Genomic DNA, 23,081 nt, shown 5'->3' with positions numbered 1-23,081 from the left:
GCCTTGCTGGAAGTGAAGGACTGACTGCTTAAACAGGCCGTGAAGTATGCTCCCTTGATGTAAAGGCTGGTAATTAGCAGCCAGTGCTAATCAGCAAGTGCTCTTTCTCTCCACAGCCAACTGACTTTTGTTTGCCTTGGGCAGCACCTTTAGATGTTGCCTTTAAAAAATGGTATCTATTAGACTTTTAGAGTAGATATAAAGAAGGAATTTTTACAGGTTGCCCAGAGCAGCTGTGGCTGCCTAATCCTTGGAAAAAGCCAAGGCTGGTTTGGATGGGGCTTGGAACAATCTGGAGTGGTGGAAGGTGTCCCAGCTCATGGCCTTTACTAGATGGCCTTTAAAGATCCTTTCCAACCCCAGCATTCCTATGATTCCATGATATTTTCATGTGTTGTAAAAGCACCAGTGACTCCCCTCTTGGTTTTGCTGGGCTGGAGACCTCACCCATCTCTTTACTGCATGTGGTCTCGAGGGGCATTACTCTTTAACATGGAAAATACCTGCAAAAAGGTGTGTCACCCACCTCCTGAGCACCTCTGGAGCTGCTCTTGCCTCTTGCATTGAAGAAACCATTCTGGATTTTGTTCTGGTTGGACTTCTGCTCCTTGGTGGTTTTGTTTGCCTCTCTGATGGGTAGCCCAGATTGTGGTGTTGTTTTTCCAGGCTGAGCATCATGTGAGCTGTGTGCCATGGGGAAAGGAGCCCTGATGCTCTTTGTGGCAGCATAAAAAGCTGTGGTGGCAGCCCTGAGGTGCACAGGAGCCCCCTGAGCCCCAGGAGGAGCTGGGGCAGTACTGCCGTGCTCCATAAAACAAAATAAATGCTTCATTTTATCCATGTTCTTTTCAATAATAGTTTTGTCCTGTGCTGGCACTGCCAAAATTGAATGTATTTTAAGCAGCCGTGTTGCACACTGTGCCTGCATGGTGGCCAAACATTTCAGTGTCTTTTATTCCACACTGAACACAAACACCTCCTGCCTGGCTTTAACCATTTCTGCTGCCTGAGCATCCTGTTTGCTGCCAGCTGCTCCGTGGGTTTCATCCATCTTCCCCTGCTGGCACCAGCAGTTGGTTAACTTGTACGCTGAGGAATGGAAGGGCTCTGCAGCCTTTATTCCTGAAGGCTTTTACTCATTAAGGCTTTTATTCCTGAAGTTGGAAAATAAGCATCTGAACATGCATTACCCACCAAGAAAACCCAGAGGAGACACATTACTCCAAATGCAGGAGGTTGAGTGGCCTTCTAAGAGCAGCTTTCTTTTCATTTTATGTTACTGATATAATCCATAAGTTTCTTGTGCCACGGAGAGCTCACCTGGCCTATTTCATATTGCAGCACCTCTGCCATTAGGGCAAATTCTTGAGAAGCTCTGGAAAAATGGGACCTGGCAGAGTGGCTACAGTAGCAGTAAATTGTGTTTGCCGTGGTTTTGTCACTAGGCTCAGTGTCTTTTGGCAAATGTCTGTTTAAAAAGAGACAATCCAGAGGGAGGCATAAAGCACTCAGAATGCCATTACAGGCATTCTTGTGGTGGGATCTGAAGCCCAGGGTCTGGGTTTGTCCTTGGCTGGGCTCTCAGGTGGGTTGGTCTCTGCTTTCCTCAGCCTGGCCTGCCCCAATAGCTGGTAATAGAAGTTATGAAATAGGCCAAAATTTTAACAAAAACTCGTAATTGTGAATCTTAAACTGAAAAAAAAAAAAAAAAAAAAAAAAGGGTTACCAGATGCTACTTTGCAGCAGTGCTGTCTGGGTGCCAAGTAATGCATCTTCTGAGATTTTGGCCTCATTTAGCTGAAGAGTCACTCTCAGATGGGTGGAGCTTTTATCTTATGGCTTTAAGGGAAAAGTGGCAGGGAAATGTTATCTGGAATGTGCCACTTGGGCCATACCTGTCATGCAGAGCAAGGTGGGAAACAATAACTCTGAGGTAACTTTTAGGCAAGTGTAGCTCTAAGCCCTGCCAGCTTTGCATTTGCAGAGCTCCTTTTGCGGGGATTTTGGTTGTCACCTCTCCCTTCTGCTTCTCCCTCACCTCTGACCGAGGACAGCCTTTTCACCCACCCTTTGCAGCACATGCCAAAGCCCCTTTCCTGGCAGCTGTCTGTTGGAATGCTCCTGTTCCTGTCAGGAATTCTGTCTGTTGGATCCTGCTGATGGCCGATGTGGGATTTCACTGATGGAGCTCAGCAGGAGGTTATCCACAAGTCACTGAACCATGGATCCATTAAGGCTGGAAAAGGCCTCTAAGACCAAGTCCAGCTGTCAGCCAGCACCACCAGCAGGTTCACCATAACCACATCCACACTTGGAACACTTCCAGCCATGGGGACTCCGTCACTTCCCAGCAGCTGTGCTGGGACTTGGCAGCCCCATCCATGAAGAAATTTTTCCAAATACCCAATCTAAGCCTTCCTTGGCACACCTTGGGGCCAATTCCTGTCCTCCTTTCACTTGTTCCCTGGAAGAGGAGACTGAGAACCCACCTGACTGAAGATGATCAAAGCGTGGGGGAAGCTTCAGTCAGAGTTCAGTCAGAGGTAAACCGTGAGAGCCATCAGCTGGCCCAGGAACTGCTGCTGTGGGTTCATCCAGCTCCCTTCTGGGGCTGGTGCTGAGTTTCCCTTCCACTCTGTGGAGCTGGCACTATTTTTCCTCTGCAGGCTGCCCATGCCTGGTGGCTCGTGCTGCCAGGGGAGGTTTATTGCACACCTGTGGAAGTCCAAAGGTGTGAGGCTGGCACATTGGCAGCCCCGTGCCTGGATCCTGCCAGCTGGCTGTGGGAGAGCCCTGGTGGCTTTGCCAAGGCCTGCTGAAGGCACGGTGCTGTGACTTAGCAGTACCAGGCTGTCCCCACCCTGGATGAGTCACTGGGAACACGAGCTCTGGGATGTTGGCTGCCTCCACTCTCCACACACCCCAGTGTTTCTGCACTGCTGCCTGATTGCTGGGGTGGCTGGAAGCTCCTCTTGCCTTCCTGTTGGTTGGCACCCAGGAGAACTAGCTGGCTAGGGGATTAAGACACACTTTGTGAATTGGTGTCTGAAAAGCAGAGAGAGAGATGGAAATTCTCTTGTCAGCCTGCTGCTGCTGAAAGCGTCTCAAAGTCATGGTTTACACCAGAATGTTACACGTGACTTGGCTGAGGTTTTTTTTCCCCCCAAACCAATTACCTTGAGCCTAGAAGGAATTAAGATGTTCGTGCCTGACAGTGGAGGGAGGTAATGGTGTGGTGTGTCTTTGCTGGAAGTGCAAAAGTGGTGTACAGCAATCATTTAGCCTCTGTCCTCGTCTGGTATAAACCTGAACTGAGTATCTTAAATTGAAATGTGTTTTGATGGTGTTTCCTGATGTCAAGAGAACTGCAAGGTATAAATTTGTTGTTGTCCGTGTATATATGGGATTTTCTGTGCCTGCTTTCAGCTGTGATTCATGAAAGCCAGGGCAGAGTCTGGGGAAGCTTAAGTTGATCTTACTTAAAAACACACTCAATTACGTCCCTACAGCTTACCCAAGAGCCTGGGTATTTTGGCAGCTTACAGCAAATCCTGTAGTGAAAAAACTCTGCCCTTCCCAAAGTCTGCAGCCAAACTGCAGAGATGCTGGGTTTGCTGTGTGCTGATGATGCCCTGGGGAGTGAATCCCACAGCAGCGGAGGCACTTGGCCCTGGAGCCAGTAAATCTTTTCCTGGAGGGATGTCGTTCTGAAAATGAGCTCCTCTTACTGCCTTGGCCCTTTCTTTGCCTTGCAGCTGAGGCATGTTAAACGGATTAATTACTGGGATGTGTCTGGTGGGTACCGTGCTGGGAAGGACTGGCTATTTCATGGTGACTTGTGCAGCGGGTTTTGTGCGAACGAATAATTTTGCAAGCGGAAAAAGACGATTGGAAGAGTTTGTGCTCTGTGCGAGGCTTGAGAGCTGCGTGAGGTGGTGCACCCTCAGCTTCTCCACGTGAAGTCCTGTGCCCTCGAGGTACCTGGTGAAGCATCTCTGCACTTCAGATCAGTGGCTTCACGATGTCACAGGGTTTAGGGATGAGGCGCTGCTGTGAGTCTGGTGTCAGGCATGCTTTGGGTTGTTGTTGGTGTCAAAGTTTTAAGCAGATGTTGGGAGTTGTGTGAAAATACTGATACTCATATAATTGCGTAGAGAATCAAGTGATTTCTCCTGTATCCCAGTTTTAGGATGCTTGATTTTACAATTTCAGTATTTTTAGCATGTTTTGAGTGTAGAGGGATCTTTGTGGGTAACTGTGTTTTAAAAGCAAGTTTCATGAGTTCATTGTGTTATAATGAGCAAAATCTCAAGTGCTTGAGTGAAGGAGCTGGTGGGGAAGATTAAATATCCAGTATTAGGAGCTGATACTCAGCCAGTACCTGTTAATAGTTCTCCAGGCAGATGTCCAGCAACAGAGGTTGGGTGTTGTGGTGTGTAAGAAATGGGCCTCCCAGAGTCTCAGGATGAAGGAGGCAGCAGTGCTTTCAAGCAAGGGCTCTGTTCCTGCCGTCTCTGCAGGCCTCTGGAGATGTTCTGGAGATGTTCAGTGTCCTTTGTGTTTTCTCTAGAAAATGCCACAGTTGTGTGTTATTCACTGTCACTTCTGTAGCCCAGAAGAAACCCAGCGTCCTTTGTGTTTTGTCTGGGAAATGCCACAGTTGTGTGTTATTCACTGTCACTTCTGTAGCCCAGAAGAAACGTGGTGTCCTTTGTGTTTTCTCTAGAAAGTGCCACAGTTGTGTGCTATTTGTTGTCACTTCTGTAGTGAAGAAACCCGGTGTCCTTTGTGTTTTCTCTAGAAAGTGCCACAGTTGTGTGTTATTCGTTGTCACTTCTGTAGCCCAGAAGAAACGCGGTGTCCTTTGTGTTTTCTCTAGAAAGTGCCACAGTTGTGTGTTATTCACTGTCACTTCTGTAGCCCAGAAGAAACCCGGTGTCCTTTGTGTTTTCTCTGGGAAATGCCACAGTTGTGTGTTATTGACTGTCACTTCTGTAGCCCAGAAGAAACCTGGTGTCCTTTGTGTTTTCTCTGGGAAATGCCACAGTTGTGTGTTATTCACTGTCACTTCTGTAGCCCAGAAGAAAGCTGGTGTCCTTTGTGTTTTCTCTAGAAAGTGCCACTTTTGTGTGTTACTCACTGTCACTTCTGTAGTGAAGAAACCCGGTGTCCTTTGTGTTTTCTCTAGAAAGTGCCACAGTTGTGTGTTACTCACTATCCCTTCTGTAGCCCAGAAGAAACCCGGTGTCCTTTGTGTTTTCTCTGGGAAATGCCACAGTTGTGTGTTATTCACTGTCACTTTTGTAGCCCAGAAGAAACCTGGTGTCCTTTGTGTTTTCTCTAGAAAGTGCCACAGTTGTGTGTTATTCATTGTCACTTCTGTAGCCCAGAAGAAACCTGGTGTCTTTTGTGTTTTCTCTAGAAAGTGCCACAGTTGTGTGTTATTGACTGTCACTTCTGTAGCCTAGAAGAAACCTGGTGTCCTTTGTGTTTTCTCTGGGAAATGCCACAGTTGTGTGTTATTCACTGTCACTTCTGTAGTGAAGAAACCCAGCGTCCTTTGTGTTTTCTCTAGAAAGTGCCACAGTTGTGTGTTGTTCACTGTCACTTCTGTAGTGAAGAAACCCGGTGTCCTTTGTGTTTTCTCTAGAAAGTGCCACAGTTGTGTGTTATTCACTGTCACTTCTGTAGTGAAGAAACCCAGCGTCCTTTGTGTTTTCTCTAGAAAGTGCCACAGTTGTGTGTTATTCATTGTCACTTCTGTAGCCCAGAAGAAACCTGGTGTCTTTTGTGTTTTCTCTAGAAAGTGCCACAGTTGTGTGTTATTCACTGTCACTTCTGTAGTGAAGAAACCCGGTGTCCTTTGTGTTTTCTCTAGAAAGTGCCATAGTTGTGTGTTATTCACTGTCACTTCTGTAGCCCAGAAGAAACCCAGTGTCCTTTGTGTTTTCTCTAGAAAGTGCCACAGTTGTGTGTTATTCATTGTCACTTCTGTAGCCCAGAAGAAACCCGGTGTCCTTTGTGTTTTCTCTGGGAAATGCCACAGTTGTGTGTTATTCATTGTCACTTCTGTAGCCCAGAAGAAACCTGGTGTCTTTTGTGTTTCCTCTAGAAAGTGCCACAGGTGTGTGTTATTCACTGTCACTTCTGTAGTGAAGAAACCCGGTGTCCTTTGTGTTTTCTCTAGATAGTGCCACAGTTCTGTGTTATTCACTGTCACTTCTGTAGCCCAGAAGAAACCTGGTGTCCTTTGTGTTTTCTCTAGAAAGTGCCACAGTTGTGTGTTGTTCACTGTCACTTCTGTAGTGAAGAAACCCGGTGTGTGTAACGTAGGTGGCGACAGGGTGAGGGGCCAGCCAAGAGGGGCAGACAGCTGACAAGAAAATGGACTAGCTTAGAGAATTTCAGCTTTCGTTATCTTTTCTGCTCTGTCTCCCCAGGGATGAGAAGAACCAGTCCATCATCGTGAGCGGGGAGTCAGGGGCAGGCAAGACAGTCTCTGCCAAGTACGCCATGCGCTTCTTCGCCACCGTCGGGGGCTCTGCCAGCGAGACCAACATCGAAGCCAAAGTCCTGGCCTCCAGCCCCATCATGGAGGTAAAACCTGCTCCCTGTCCTTTGTCCTGCTTGCACTGATCATTCTGTCTCTCCCTGAGTCACAAGTACAGTAAGAACCCCCGGGGATGTGTGGGATAGCTCTGATTTATAATATGACAGCGTCCTGGAGCTGGGATGAAATGCACTGACAGCCTCCATTTAGACAACCCCAGTTGCACCTGGATTTGATGGTCTTAAAGCTGAGCCTGAGTACATCCAGCACATCTCCAGGAGCTGAGCCTGAGCACCTCCAGCACATCTCCAGGATGGAGCTCCTGAGTGGAGAGCCCAAGCCATGCAGCTGGCGCTGCTAGTGTTTCAATCATCTTCTTCTTCCTTTGTCACTGCATGGTGCCCCCTAATCTCCTTATTTTGTTTTACAAACATGGAATAGAAAAGAAGGGGATTTATCTCTCTGTGGTGTTTAAATTAATTTTAATTTTTGTTAGTTTTCTGTTGCTATCAATCTCGTGTCAGCATCTTCCCCTAGGCAATAGCAACAGGACAAAAGGGCACAGTCTTTAAGATGTGCCAGGGGAGGTTTAGGCTGGACATTAGAAGGAATTCCTTCATGGAAAGGGTGGTCAGGCACTGGAAGGGGCTGCCCAGGGAGGTGTTGGAATCCCCATCCCTGGAGGAGTCCAAGGAATGCCTGGATATAGCACTCAGTGCTCTGGGCTGGTGACACGGTGGGCATCAGGTGACAGCTTGGACCCGATGGTCTGGGATGAGTTTTCCAACCTAATTGGTCTGTGACAGGAGAATAATGAGTCTCACTGTAAGAAATCCCTGCTCTGAAGGGAAAAAATCTTCTAATAAATACAAAGAAAGGGAAAAAGCATCTTTGTTTCCTTTCACTGAAGCCAGATGTTGAAAATAAGTGTTTGACTGCCTAAATCTCGTTTTCCAAACAGATTTTGGAGTCATGAAGTGCCTTCAGTTGATTTGGGCTTTTCCAAAGTCCATGAAGCAATTCAGACTAGTGTGACTTTTTTTTTTCAAGGCAGGAGCCAGCAGTGCTGCTTCAGTGGTGGTGTCCAGGGCTCAACCTGAGGCTTGGCTCAGCTTTTAGGGAGGCTTCCATCACGGTGCCTCATGCCAAATTGTCTGAGAGACACAGAGGTGGTGGCTGATCCGGGGTGAGAAGCAGCCTGGCAGGCACCACGTGTGGTCTGACACCCCAGTGCCCAGAGCACCAGTGGTGGCAGGTCATCAGTAAAAAAAAACAGCAGGTGTATTGCTGATGGGAAAAAATGACTGGTTTCCTGCAGGTCTGCCCCTGGTAAATCTGCTGGCTTACTCCTTTCCTCACCCATCTCCCCTGCCTCTGTGAAATGTAGCTGCAATACCAGGGGGGCACTTAAAACCATCCAAGAAAAAAAAAAAATAAAAAATTGATAGTGCACACTATTCTTCTGTATGACCCCAGAATTTTATTGCTCTAATTTTCCTGCCTGTGTTCAGTGCTGGCTGTAATTTCTAAGTGCTGAGGCCAGGCAACCTGCCTGTCTTTATTGGAAATTGATGAGAACATTGCCTATGCAGAAAAAAACATAAAAGAAAACTGCCTGGTTTGCAAAAAACCCCTGAGTTAAATGCGCTTGTGGGGGAAGGAGGCCCATCCAGGGAAGCTGCTGGTGTTGACTCTGAACAAAGGTGGGGGCATCCTATAGGGCAGGACACGAATTTTGAGGCTTTTGGGATGTTGATGATTACTGTACAAATGCTCATTGATGTTTGTATACATTTTTCTTTCATAAAAAACCTGGAGACACCACATTTTCAGTGAAGAGCCTTCCCCAAAGTCACATTGTTCTCTGCCTTCTGCATCTGGCGAGGGGTTTTCCTAAAATCCTCCTGTGACTGTTGACATAACACTGATTGCAAATCCAAGTGTTTAAAAAAAAATAATCCAGAAATGCAATTAAAATTTGATGTTTAATTTTGTTTGTTTTATGCAGGCCATTGGAAATGCTAAAACAACAAGGAACGACAACAGCAGCCGCTTTGGGAAATACATTCAGATTGGGTTTGATAAAAGATACCACATCATTGGTGCCAACATGAGGACGTATCTACTGGAAAAATCTCGGGTTGTATTTCAGGTGAGGAGTTGTGAGACTTTTTCCTTTTTTCTCTTTTGGGTGCTGTATTCCAGGAATTCAATAGTCTGGGTCCTTTCTATGGATTAAAAAAAAAAAAAAATTCTTTTCAAGTAAAACCACAGAATCATTTAGGTTGGAAGTGATCTTTAAGACCATCAGATCCAACTCTTCTCCCAGCACTGCCATACCCATCACAGAATCATCGTCATGGAATGATTTGGGTTGGGAATTATCTTAAAGATCACATTATTCCACCCTGCCATGGGCAGGGACACCTTCCCCTATCCCAGGCTGCTCCCAGCCCTGTCCAGCCTGGCCTGGGACACTGCCAGGGATCCAGGGGCAGCCACAGCTGCTCTGGGCACCCTGTGCCAGGGCCTCCCCACCCTCACAGCCACCAATTCCTTACCAATATTTAAATTAAATACTCTTTGTCAGTGGGAAGCCATTCCCTGTGTCCTGTCCCTCCATGCTCTTGTATAAAGTCTCTGTCCATCTTCCTTGTGATCATATCCCCAAGTGCCACCTCCACATGGCTTTTAAATCCCTCCAGGGGTGGAGACTCCAGCACTGTCCTGGGCAGCTGTCCCAGGGCTGGACAAACCTTTCCATGGAGAAATTGTTCCTAATATCCAACATGAACCTCCCCTGGGACATCTTGAGGCTGTTTGCTCTTGTCCTGTCACTTTGTTGGTGGACACAGCTTCCAGATGGGTCTTTTGGAGTTCTCTGTGATTCCAGCCTTATGACCCTCATCATGGGCTAAGGTGGGAAACTTGTTAGGTTGAGAGCCAGGGAGAGAAGATTGCAGGCAGAAGTGTTCAGTTTTGAAGACAAAAATGGAGCAGGAGAGGGGCTGAGAAGGCTGATGTCTCTGCCACAGCACATCCCTTGGGTTTCTTGTGCAGGCTTAGTGGAGGCTTTCTTGGTTTCTGCTTGAGATGTAGATCAGAAGCTGCTGCAAAAATGTTGTCCTTACACACACAAAAAAAAGAGTGCCTTAACTACAAAAATCTTAAAAATCTGACAACTTTGAGAAGCCACGAAGAGTAAACCACCTTCTTCTGTATTACTGTGGGTTTGCACCTCGGTGCTTGCTGCTTCATTTAGCCTGGCTATTCCAGAGAGGGATAAGATGTGGAAGGTTAATACAGAATTATTTACTTTCATTGCCAGATAGGCAACGTGCCTTGGTCAGGCTGGGCACCTCATTTCTCCTGGGTGGTGGGGAAGATGTCCTTGTGCTGGTGTCACTGGCAGGGCGGTGGTGGGAAGCAGGGGATGGGAGCAGGGCTCGGGGGGCACCAGTGTGAGGGTGGGGACACTGCTGTGACCTCTCTTGCCTCTGGTAACCTGATGTTTCCCCGCAGGCAGAGGACGAGCGCAACTACCACATCTTCTATCAGCTCTGTGCCTCCTCAAGCCTCCCAGAATTCAAAGACTTTGGACTCAGTAAGTGCTGGCACGTCCCTGTGCACTGCTGGCTGCTGCCTGCCTCTGAGGGCAGCGGGGGGAACCTGATGGGGGTCAGAAATGCAGGTGCTGTGTGCCCAGGAGCAGGGGAGGGAGGTGAGATTGAAGGGCTTCTGCTGCTGGGTGGAGCACAGCTGTGCTCACCCCATCACCAGGGATGTGGCAACTCAGGTGAGGGTGGGGAGGCCCTGGCACAGGTTGCTCAGAGAAGCTGTGGCTGCTCCTGGATCCCTGGAAGTGTCTGGAGGTGGGTTGGATGGGGCTTGGAGCACTCTGGGATAGTGGAAGGTGTCCCTTTAAGGTCCCTTCCAACCCAAACCAGTTTGTGACTCCGTGTTTTTGTAAAAAATCAGCAGCAGAGCTGCAGTGAAACTAGACTGCTGTGGTATATGCCAGCTGATGCAGGGAAATCATGTGTTAATACTCTACCAACCTTGCATAAGGTGTGTACTTTAAATCAAATGTGAGTGTGGGCTGGTCTGGCCAGTGTCTTGGCAGGAGTGGTTGTGTCCTCTGAATTCATTATGATTTTTTTTAATGGCTAACTCCAGGAATGGGTTAGGTTTTCCCCCCAGGATTTGTGACAGAATCTCTGTAGAACACCTGATTCAGAGGGTTTGCACTTGCAGCAGATGGTGCAGGGATCAATTTTAATTATTCTTTTATCTTCCGTATTTGCTGTTGCTTAGAGAGAAAAGCCAGGTTTAAACCAGGTTTACCTATTTGAATAGTGAGCAAGGCATGTTCTGATCCCACCACAGGGTCTTGCAGAAATTGCCATCTCCACTAAAGTGGAATGGCAGATGAAGAGAAAGTCTTTCAGTTTCTAGGTAATTCTGAGCTTTTCTTAATGACCTTTTGGGTCACTGTAGGCACATTGCTCACACAGAGCACATCACTTCGACCACTTTCAAGAGTTCCTTCCATGGTTGTGTGCTTCATTTTTAAACACACACCCTGGCTAACAGTGATGTCTGCTGGCATCTTAAAATTCAAGCACAAATTATTTCAGCTCCATCTGGGAGATGAGTTGACGTGTGAGAGCTCCAGCTGTGGAACCACTGCTCTCTTCTCGGGAACATGTGGATCAGGGGAAATACCAGTCTTACTCATCACAGCCCTCTAAAAGCATCATCTGTGTTTGTGGTGACTGGCAGGAGTGGAGGCTGAGGGGGTTTTGCTGGTGCATCACCCAGGACATGTTTATGCTGTTGTGACTGTGGTTTTCAACTTGAGCATCTCAGGGGGGAATATGTAATGGAAACAGCTGGCAGTGCAGGAGAGCTGGGTGCCAGGGCCACTAAGCCTGCAGGGAAGCCTTCTTGGGTCATTTCTAATCAAAATTTGGTGCCAGTGCCTGTCAGTCTCCAGCTGGTCTCCGTGGCACTTTGCGTTTGCTGTGTCACAGCACGCACAGGTGCTCATCGGGTGCTGGAAAAGAAGCAGCTCTTTCCAAAGGTGGAGGTGTGTGTCTTTGGTGTTTCCTGCCTTTTCACCTTGCATTAGCTGAAAAAAAACAACCTCCCCAAAGTGTTTTGCTGGCTGTCAGATGCGGAGCTGCTCACAGGCTGGGTGGGGGCAGGGGTGTGGGTCTGTGTGTGTGTGACACAGGCTCTGCCTTGGCCTGTGGGGTTGCTGGTGCTGGGCAAAGTTCTCTGGGTGCTGAGGTGCACAATTCACTTACTTTTCTTTCTTTTGAGTGATGTTTTTAATTTCCAGCTTTGGCTCGGATTTACTGGCCTGCTTGAAGATGACTAGTCAGAACTCAGATTTATTTCCCTGCCTGAGCTGTACTTACCTGTCAATCTTGTCTTCCCAAGGCTTGTACAAAACAAGAGGTGCCTTGATGTGAAAATCCACTTTTTATTACTCATGGAGGCGGATGTATGTTTTTCCATCTAAAAAAAAACCAGGAGCTATTGCTTCTCCTTTGGGTCTTGCACACACAGAGAATTGTTATTACTTCCTTTTATGTTGCAAGATGCTGGAAAACAAAAACAGTCTCTAAACATACATGAGCAAACCAGTGTTGGCTTCGGTCAGAGTGATCCCGAAGGCTTAATTTTAAACTAGAAAGTAAATATTTGACTTTAAACGGTGATGTGCAATGCAAGTGCCTTTTGAAGTGTGGTGTCTGGCCTAATGATGCCTGGGCAGTGGTGCAAGGCGGGAATGTGTTTTATTTGTTTGCAGTGAATCAAAGGGTTTGTGTGGTCGCTAAAATAATTACGGAGATCTTGAAATGTGCAGACCGGAGTCAGTTTTACCAGGGATAACTTGAGGCTGAAGCAGATCCCAGTGGGAATGTCTGGAATTGAAAGCTGATGCCCTGGTCCCATCAGCTACCAGTGTGCAGCAGCATCAGGCTGTGAGTGTGATGTTCTCCACCATGGGCTGGGTGAGCTCCTGCTGTGCTGGGGGACCAGGAGGGGCATTGTCTGCCTGATCCCAACCAGCATTTCCTCCTCCTTGTTCCCGATGCTCCAGCACTGAATGGAGTTACCTAAATCTCTGGGTCGCAAGGCTTTGTATGCCAAAAAGAATTAAGTGTTTTTCTTTACAGCCTGAAAGCACAGCTAATGCAGAAGCCTGTGGGAGGCCAGGGAGGGGATGGGGAGCTTCTGGTGGCAATTTGAGTCAGGAAACATGCAGATTGCAGTGATTTTAGAGGTTACAGCTAGGCTGGCGTGGAACACAGTAGGCTTTTTCTCTATATTCATGACGCTTGGGAAATGTGTTTGTCTGTGCTAATGAGTGGGTTTTGTCAAATGACTCCTACTCAGTTGAAAACAGGCTGAGGCTGTTGCTGAGAGCTGATTCTGGGTGGAGTGGAGTGGGGAGGCTGTCCAGGCTCCCCCAGCCGTGGCAGGAGACAAGCTCTGGCTCTGCCAGGGCTCAGCCAGCAGCCCTGGGCACACCTGTGCTGCTCTGAGCCTCGTGTGGGACCTTGTTTTATGGAGGAGGATTACAAGTGCAGCTTTCTTAAGTGGACACAAATCCTGCAATCTGTCCTTGGTGCATTTGCATTGGAAATGCCTCTCAGCCTCCACGGGATTTATTGGTGTCATGCTGGAGTAGCTTTGCTGAAGGACAGATGTTCAAGTGGTATAATGCAGGCACCCTGAGCCATTCTCCATTCCCTTTGCTCCCGAGGATTAAGGCTTTGTGTAGAAAAGGTGTTAAAGTACCTGAATCACTTATGGATGTGTAAAATGGGATGAGGAAAGTAGTCACCTCAGTAATTGAAATGGTCTTCCTCCATGTGCTGGAGCTTTTATTAGAATCCCAAATACACCATGGCACTGCCCTGGCTGAACTTGCTGTTCATGGAAAAGAGGGAAAAGAGGTTTCATCACTGCAAGAAGCAGCTATAGCCACTTCCCAGGGTTCTGCTCCATCCATGCCAGAGCAAACTGTGGTTCAGAGGATGCCCTTCAGGGGTGGGGGACAGGGAGCATCCCAGTGCAAGTTCTGGGCAGTGGCTGCAGGGGGGGAAGCACTGCTTGCTGATGTATTTCTCCTCTTTCTTGTCCCCTAGCGTGTGCTGAAGACTTTTTCTACACTTCTCAGGGAGGTGACACGTCCATCGATGGTGTGGATGATGCTGATGACTTTGAGAAAACCAGGCATGCCTTCACCCTGCTCGGTAAGGGGTTGCTCTGCTTGAAGCCTGCCCTGCAGGAGTCTCTTGCAATTGTTTTCAGTGTATTGCCTGAATTACAACGTCCCTGTTGACCTACTTGGCTTTATTTTGTTCTTTAGTAGGAGCTACAGAGGTGTTTCCAGCAGCTGTCTGTGAGGCAGCAGTGAAATGGAGAAGGAGGCAGAATTTAAGAGAAGCTTAAACCATTCCGAAGTCAAAGCAGGGCTGCAGTATTGACTTGCTATTTTTTGCCCTGTTCACAAGCAGGAAAAGAGCTATTACTCTGCAGTTCAGTCTGTGTTGTGGTTGAGGGTGATGTCACTTCTCGGATCACAGTGTTGTACGGAGTAGCTGATTCCTGGAAATAATGAGCTGAGTACATCCCTGCTGTGCAGAGCCCACATCTACATGGCAGCTGCAGGAGCTGTGGCTGTGTCCAGCCCCCGTGCAGGCAGCAGGGGAGCAGAGCTGTGCCCTGCCTGCAGCAGGGCCCTTCAAAAGGGAAAACAACCTGGAAGGGCAAAGTTACCCGGTTTATTTGTATTTATCCGAAACCAAGTTTATAAATCCTGGTGGGTCTCGGTTGCCTTTCACAGGCTGGGAGAGGAGCTCATGAGACAGTTGCCTGTGAAATCCTGTGACCAGCTGTGCCTGCAGTGAGTGTGGGGACTCACTGAGAGCTGTAGAACTGCAGTTGTTCCCCCAAAATTTGTCCTCTTTGTGTTTTAGATTGGCATAATCTCTTTCCCTTTGGGGTCTTTACCCTCCTCTTGTTTGGCTTGAGTGGCTTCTCAAAATACATGATTCGTGGTTGCTCCAAACTTGCCCACAGGACTGTAATCCCCAGAGAACTCTCTGCCCACTCTCTTGGCACGTGTAGTCTCTCTTTGGTGCTCTTCTCTGGCTCCCCAGGCAGCTCCCCTGTCTCCTTGCTGGTCCCTGGGAAGCCCTCTGAGAGCATCTTCCTCTGGGGCCAGTCTGGTGAGGATTTTCTGTTCTTCAGGTGCTCCTCTGTCTCTGCTTTTCCTCATTTTCCTTCAGTGTTTTCCAGTGTTTTACAGGGCCTGGTAAAAGTACTACTACAGTTTCCAGTCTTGCCTTTTTGTGTGTTGCAAGAAGTCAAAGTGGTCTGCAAATCCCCATTCTTAGCTGAACTTAATTCCAGTTAGGGGTTCCAAGCAAGAGCAGAGCATTGCTCCTTTTAGTAACCTTGAAACATTTCTCACTGTGCTGATAACGGGGAAGTCCCAAGAGAGAGAGAAAGGGAAGCTCTGGATAATTCAGAAACCAGCAGGTGATGTCTCAGACCTTGAGTGGGTAATTAGGACACCAGCCCTGAGCACAAAAGGGACACAGAAACCCAGCTGGGATGTTGAAGAAATGCAAGATATAGCAAGGCGGCCACGTGCAGGCTGCTGCTGAACAAAGCTCCTGCTGGGAATGCCTGTAAATCCCGGGAATGCCTGTAAATAGATAAAGCAATGTGTAAATAAAACGTATAAAGCAATAGCATCTTACACTCCCAGTGAAGACACACAGCACGTAGCTCTTGTTGAGACACTGGGGACGGTAGGACAGACTTCCCCATCACCTCCTCACTGCATCCAGCTGTGCCACCACTGTGGAGGCGTTGTGCAGGGCTTTAATTTCCCCTTCTTTTTGTGGGACGTTGGCAGTAAGTTGTAATTTCTGTGCTTTGGTTGTCAGCAGACAGACAAACAACTCCTTGTTCTGTGGAAGCTGCAGAGCCCCCAAAACTTTGATCCCGTTTGATCACTGTGGAGCAGCACCCTTGGGTTTGTGTGTATTAAAGTCATCCATGTTAAATTTGAGAGTTTCTGGTGTATTTATAGGAAGAAGCCCCATGATTCTGAAAACCAATTGCCTTGGAAGGAAATCAAACACTGCTAGCACCTTTTGATAAACTTAAAATTGCGTTTCATTTTCTCTTGCCACAATCAGCTGTCAATTGTTCCCGCAGGAGTGAAGGAGTCTCATCAGATGACCATTTTTAGGATAATTGCTGCCATTCTGCACCTGGGGAACTTGGAAATCCAAGGGGAACGAGATGGGGAGGTCTGCTATGTGTCGGTAGGTCACCCTCAGGAGGGGGCACATGGGGAATTGGTGTGCTCAGGAGTCAGCCCATGTTCATGTCTTCAGCTTCACAGCAGTGCCCTTTGGTAGAAAACCCTCTTACTCCCGGTTTTCTTGGCCTTTTTTATAAACATACTTTTTTTTTTTTTTTGTAAAAAAAAATTAAAAAATCAGAAGTTCCTACTTGCTTTGTTTATCCTGGGAAATAATGCATTATTCTTCCTCTCTAGCCAGCCTGCAAGAAGGATTGTTCCAAAAATTGCTTATATCCCTTACATCCCAACCCACCTTTAACTCTTCCTGCTCCCTCAGAATGCCCAGTGCAGGGTCCTGGGGATTTGTGACACTGATGGTGACACCAGCTCAAGGTGTGATGCTTTATAACCACTTTTCTCAGGCAAAGCCATGGAGCTGCTGCTTGTAACGTGGCCAAAGGAGCACTGCATAGTTAATTAGCAAAAAGAAGTAACACTAAAGATGCCTTAGAGGCTCATTTTTTTCTGTTTCTGTGTTTGTTCAGAGGTGGGGAAAAGTAAAGCAATTATATGGAAAATACTGTCCTGTAAATTATCACTGCATCCCAGGCTGGGTCATTTGTTTTTAATTAAGAGTATTAAAAGGGTTCTGCACACACTTTAGTGTTACCCTTGAGATAATGTGGTGTTCAATGAGCGGGATGCTGGGGGTAATTTACTTGATATTTGGCAACATGGATATGTGAAAGCTGCCTGCTTCAACAACGTTGAGTTCTCTTAATGAAGTTCATGTTGTCTAATTACCTTCAAACGTAATTGCAAGGTATTAAATCAGTTCTGGTACAACCTTGACTCTGTGGTCAGAAAGGTACTGTAGCAATAAAACATCCTAGAATTCTTGTAAAATGCACTTCTTTTCTGCATTCCAAACCCTATCCAGGATTTCTAAGTACACTTACCTAACTGGAAACTATTTACTCACAACAGATATGTATTATTACAGAGAAGAAGGGGAAATTGTCATATTTTCCAAAAGGCAGTGCCTGCTATCTGACTGTGATAGAGACTCAGAACTGCTTTGTCTTAATTTCGGGGGTGGGGGGGTGTGTGGTGTGAAATACATTGCACTTAAGAAAATGAAGTTCACGTTTCATTTTATTAATTGTGCAAAGCCTAAGGCCTTCTGGTAATGCACGATGTATAACTTTGTTATTCAGAATTAAGTTGTTTTGTAAAAGTCATGGTGTCATGGCATGCCCTAAGCTTCAGTCTGAGGCATAACTAGGGTTGCTCTGGGGGAGAGTGCAGTTGCAGCTCGAGGAGGGGTGAGATGGAGAATTCTTTTTCCTGTGGAAATCTGCTCCCTGTGAAAAGCTGAGAGCTCCAGGATAACCAGAGCAAGGCCAAGCCTTGGTGCCACCATACAGAGCTCTCTGTGAATAGTCCCACCCTGCCTGTGAGGACTAGCACAGCTGGATGGGTGTCACTGTGTCACTGTCCCTCACAGAGGGACACAGCTCTCCCTGGGTAGTTATTATTAAAAAGTTGACATTCCTTGCCCAGATCTGTGAACTTGGGTGCACAGCTGCCAGTTTGGGGTGTCACCAACCTGCTGACTGTCTTGGTTTGGAAAGACAGGTATCTGCCAGGGAAAGCTGGGACTTCCCTTGGAAGGGAGAATGTAAACCCCCTCCCTCCAAATTATTGTAATTTTGCAGTTAGGGGTATCCGGCAAAGATATAGGAATAGGAATAACAGATCTTTACTACGAATATTAAAAATACAAATGTAGTAATATTAAAAAAAAAAACAAACAAGCAAACAAACAAAAAATCCTAGAAATCCTGACAATATGTACTCTATTCCCAATATATTAAATTGGGAATATTAAAAACACAAATCTAGTAATATAAAAAAAAAGACCCGAGCAAACAAACAAAAATCCTAGAAACCCTGACAGAGTCAGAACCCTGTTGGTCAGGGTGTTTGGAACAGGCCAAATAAATCCTCCTGGAGTGACAGATGTGGTTCTGTTGGAGCAGAGATGATCCTGTAGAAGGGTCCAGTGGTGGCGAGATGGGTTCAGTCTTCCTCTGGGAAGTCCAGTGGGAAAAACAGGCTGCACTGCTGGTCTGAGTCTCAGTTTTTATCCAGGTGGGAATTCTGGGCTCCTCCCCCTGGGTGGAGCATCTCCCAGTGGGATGACGTAATTGTATCAGCCATGCACTGAGCCTCGATGGCCCATTAACAGCAGATCTCCCCTGGAGGGAGGATGGGCGGTGGCAGAGATAAAGAACATTGCTCCACCTGGTTTTGGAGATAAGGAACCTTGCTCCAGCTGGCCCATTAACAGAAAGACACCTGCCCCCTTCCCCCTGGAGTTATGAGGTAAATCAAAACACCTCTTCAGCCAGTTTCAGCAGGTTGGGAATAGAGTACATGCTTTTGGCTTTATGTTGCATCACAACCCAAGACGCTGACTTTGCTTCTGGTCCCCCCCTTTCCCAGGGCGAGGACGAGCACCTGAGCAACTTCTGCAGCCTGCTGGGCGTGGAGTATGGCCAGATGCAGCACTGGCTGTGTCACCGCAAGCTGGTCACCACGGCCGAGACCTACGTGAAGAGCATGTCCCTGCACCAGGTGGTGAACGCCAGGAACGCCCTGGCCAAGCACATCTACGCCCAGCTCTTCAACTGGATCGTGCAGCACATCAACAAGGCCCTGCACACCACCGTCAAGCAGCACTCCTTCATCGGCGTCCTCGACATCTATGGGTAGGCACCTCCTCGGCTCTCCAGGCTGCTCGGTTGTGATGGTTCTGGCTTCTTTTTCCCTGACAAAGTTGGGATTAATACATGGGAGTCGCAGTTTTGTGCTCAGACTCAGTGTTTATTATCTATATTACAATTTCACGAGCTGTGAGTTCTAACTAGCAAGTTAGAAAACAAAGGTAAAGCGGAGTAACTCTAACTCTTTCCAAGGTTATTTAAGTGCTAATCACCCAACAATGAGGTGACACCTATATTATTTATATTTCTGACTCAGTAATGAACACCCAAGGCCTGCAATGTGTACCTTTTTCACCCAATTACAGAAAACCACCCAAACCCATGAAAAAGGAGGAAGAAGGGCTTGGATAATGCCCAAAATCCTCCATATTGCTTCACATATACTACTATATACTAAAACCTTAAAATCTAAGTTTCCAGAATTCCAGCACTCAATGAGTCATTTATAACTTGTATTCCCCTTCTTGCAGAGCTCACACTGCTTTGGCTGGTGATGGGGATATAGAAAAGAGCACAAAAAATTACCGTGTAGTTTGCAGTTTTGATCCTCCTTCAGCGTGTGGAGCCTTCAGCATAAAACGGTGCATACGGGTCTGTGTGAGCCCTGTGATCTGGGATCTGCCTCCCACGCTCTTCCCATCTGGGGTTTCTGTCTCCTGTGCTGTTTAAAATAACCTTAAAGATGATCTGGGGTCAAGGTGCTGCTGTGGAGACCAAAAACAGCCTCATCTCGCTGTGGAGTTTGAGGACACTGCTTTACTTCATCTGTGAGCCACTGCTGCAGGGTCGTGGTGCAGTGAGAGCTTTCAGAGGAGCTTGGGAAGCTGTGGTGGAGATGTAAGGTGCAAAAAGCTCTTGCAAGGCTTGGCGCCTGCACCCTCAGGGGCAATGAGCCACTTTAAAATTGTTCTGGGTACCGCTTACTGCCCAGTTTGTCATCCTGGCACTTGAGTGGTGGTAGAGGAGGGATGTGAGAGTTGTCTGAGTTCATCTGAGCTGAAGTGCTGCAAAGAAGCAGAAGATGGGAGAGAAAGGAAGAGTTTCTGTCAGTTGTGGGGTGGAAAATGAAAGAGGTCTTGTGGGTTTGGGTTTTACCCTCCATTTTTTCATTAAAAAAACACCAATTTTTTTGTTGTGTGTCTCTGGGCAGCAAGGCCAAGAGGGAAGTCCCATGGACAGGTCCCATGCAACAGGTTCATGCAAGGCCAGATTGGATGGCACCTGGACAGTGGAAGGTGCCCCTGCTTGTGGGGACTGGATGACCTTAAAAGGTCCCTGTGACACAGAACCATTCTGGGATTCTGTGATTTTCAGTGGCCTGCTGCTCTCCCTTAACACATTAAGGTGCTGAACTGCTCCTGTTTCAGAGGGAAAGGTGGAATGAACAAGCTGCAGCTGCTCCAGGAACTAGTCCCTAACCCAGGGCAGTGGCTGTGCTTGCTTGGTCCCAAATCCTGTGTCCTCTGAAGGTCTGTCAAGTTCAGAGTGAAATCCTGCCAAAGCAGTTCTGGATCAGAACAAAAAGGCAGACTGACTTCAGGGCTATAACACCTACACAGTTTCTGGAACTGGGTCTTGTGTACAAACCCTCCCACGAGGTTTCTACAGCTACTGGTGCTTGGGAAGTTGGTTTTGACATCTGGACAGCCACAACAGCAGAAAGGATCCCAGAAAGTGCTGGAGCACCAGTGCAGCCCCACTGGCTGCTGATCTCCATCAATAACTGCAGTCATATGGGAAGGTTTGCAGGAACGCTGCTGTCAAGGATGATAAACAATACAGTTCTGTTTGGTCTGGCATTTCAGTGGGATAGCTTGAGGTGATGAGGCTGCTCTCTCTGGTTTGCAGGTTTCTGGGTTCTCTTGGGAAGATCTTAAATATGGCACAGTCTGGTTCAAAGACTCTATGAGATAGAGAAGCAGTTTCCTATCTCTGTCCTTAAACCCCAGAAATTTCTGCAGGCTGGAGTATGGTAAATAAAGCTTTGAGATGGAGCCCTGTGGGTGATGGTGGGTCCATACAGAAAACTGGATGTCTGAGTTACAGGATCAGACTTTCAGAAATCTGGATGAAGGGAGACTTGAGGATAAGGCTCATGAAAGATTAAGCTGGTCTTGAAAATCTGTTAGTGTGGAGGAAAAACCTCCTTTAGCCACTGGTCCATGCATCATATCCAGTGTGTGGGCCAGCAGATGCTTTCACAGCCCTGGTGACACCAGCAGGGTTTTAACACAAGGATTGCAGGTCCTACTGAAGAGGCAGATTTGCAGGTGAAGGTGTCCACGTTCTTGGCTGAAATCCTTGTGGGAGCCTGGTGTCCTAAAATGACCATAAATCCCTTTTGTAAAATGGCATTGCTGTCCAAATGCTGAGTAATTAACAATGCAGAGGATATGGGCGATGATAGCCTGACTGCTGAACTTTATAGTGGTTTAGTTCTCCTAACTCCTGTGGTTTTTGTGTTTTTAATGCATTTTTCTAACTATCAGGTTTTTTCCCCCCCAGTGGATTTTGTTTTTTTATTTCGTTTGGGAGAAGGATTGAGCTGGAAAGGCAGGGAGCCTGCAGCCAGCTTCACAGCACATCCTTGACATCCTCAGAGCTTCTCTGTCCCACTGCTCCTGGGGGAGGACTGTCCCTATGGCTGGGATTTCCAGGGTTGGGATCCAGAGGATGCGGAAGCTGTAGGGTTTTTCTTCCAAATTTCTAATGCTCAACTCTGCATCTTTAATTCCCTGTTAGCACTGAGGGGAGAGGGTGCAGCACTGTATTTACTGAGATGAATAATTTCTGTATTTATTGAAATGGTGTTATTTGCTGTAGCACCAACGCTGAAGTCAGTCAGAAGAGTGGACTCATGTGGCACTCCTGGACTTGGTGGGGACAGTTTGTTCCCCCTCTTGTTTGCCATGTGAAGTGTGAACACCCGGGCGACCAGCTGTGTGCTGGACTTATTCATGAAGTTTAAATATTTTAATACAAACCTTGGTGCTGCAGAGGACTTAGGAGAGACCAGCCACACAGCAGAATGCGAAGCAGCAGAGAAACCAAAACACAGCATTTTCTCCTTGAAAATCTACTTACAAGAGCTGTCTCCAGGCTGGATGTGCCTTCCAGGGAGCCACAGTGATGGGCTGGACTGGTGAATATGCTTATTTTTCCACCGAATTACAGTGCACTAAAATGCACAGAGACCAAACAGGCACTGTTGTGCTTTCCCCATCAGGATGTTGCCTCAGTGCAGTCACTCTGAGCAGGTAGGGCCTCCTGGTGGGCACACACGTAGGGCTGGCAGCTAATCTGCTTTGTCAATTAGCAAATTGTGCTAGTAGACTCCCTTAATTAGCAACTTTGTGAGATCTCCCTTGGAGCTGGAGTTGCACAGCAGCTCTGCCCCCGGCTGGTACTTGCTGGGAGGGTTGATAAATCACATCTGGTGTCTCAGAAAGGGAGAAGTTCCTACTCTGATTTCTTTTCCTCATTGTACTCCTGCCCTCGTCGCCTTCCACCTAGAACTCTGTGCCTCTCCATCTGTGTTTTAATTAAATCTTTTCTTGCCCCGTTGCTGGGATCATGAGCCTGCAGAAGCTGGTATTTCCAGGGTCCTGGCATGTCACATTCCTTGAGCTGCAAGAGCTAGAGGCCCCAGTTTGCTCAGCCACACAACCTGGATCGAGCACTCTGGGATCTCCAAGGACACACTCATCACTGAAAGCCAGGCCACGTGTTCAGTGTGAACATTTGTTGTCCCAAGCACCAGATTCTGTTGCATTGAAGGCTGTAAAGCCCAGTTTCTGGGAGGGGAATGGATTAAGCATCCTCTGCTTGGCACAGGTGGCACCAGCTGTGGGGGACAGTTCTGGTCAGGCAGAGGGAAAGCAGGTTTCCTCAGGGGCTGTGGGGGTGATAAAAGCACAGAACCAGCTCGTTCTCATTGTCCCATTCCCCCTTTTCTTTTGCCATTTGGGGCTGGATTTACCCAGGGACATTTTGTGTGGTGATGGCATTGCCACCTGGAAGTACCCGAGGAATAACTGCATCCCCTGGGTAACAGCAGAGTGGTCCTCAGGAGGTGGCAAAAGTACTGATTATTTTTGAGGACGAGAAGTTGGAAAGAAAGGGCTTCATTTATTCAGTGTTTAAAGGCTGTTCTGCCAGCTCATACAGTGCCTATTACCCTAACAATTATTTAGTCACATATTTATCATTACAGCAGCTTACTCATTGAGCACAGGAAGCCTTCCCACTTCTCCCCTTGGTTTAATCCTTACAGTCATGTGTCAAAGACTTTTTTTTTCCCCTTCCCCCTTCCAACTGTGCTTTAAAAATAGAACTATAAAACACATAATTCCCAGTGGTAGCTCAAAATACCCTCTTCGGGTTTTAACAGCAAGCCTGGCTC

At 47.4% G+C, this 23,081-nt stretch overlaps 1 protein-coding gene across 1 annotated transcript in view; it reads left to right on the top strand.

Moving 5' to 3' along the window:
- The window catches only part of MYO5B (myosin VB), a 124,527-nt gene that overhangs the window by 17,188 nt on the left and 84,258 nt on the right, over positions 1 to 23,081 (top strand). Inside the window, exons 4-9 of the mRNA XM_066339599.1 lie at positions 6,441 to 6,597; positions 8,559 to 8,702; positions 10,073 to 10,154; positions 13,714 to 13,821; positions 15,800 to 15,909; positions 18,399 to 18,664. Of these exons, the coding sequence (XP_066195696.1) occupies positions 6,441 to 6,597; positions 8,559 to 8,702; positions 10,073 to 10,154; positions 13,714 to 13,821; positions 15,800 to 15,909; positions 18,399 to 18,664 (867 nt within the window). The remainder of the gene's footprint in view (positions 1 to 6,440; positions 6,598 to 8,558; positions 8,703 to 10,072; positions 10,155 to 13,713; positions 13,822 to 15,799; positions 15,910 to 18,398; positions 18,665 to 23,081) is intronic.

The sequence above is a fragment of the Sylvia atricapilla genome, chromosome Z (genome assembly GCF_009819655.1).
Source record: "Sylvia atricapilla isolate bSylAtr1 chromosome Z, bSylAtr1.pri, whole genome shotgun sequence".
Classification (NCBI taxonomy): domain Eukaryota; kingdom Metazoa; phylum Chordata; class Aves; order Passeriformes; family Sylviidae; genus Sylvia; species Sylvia atricapilla.
This window is presented reverse-complemented; position numbering and strand designations above follow the sequence as displayed.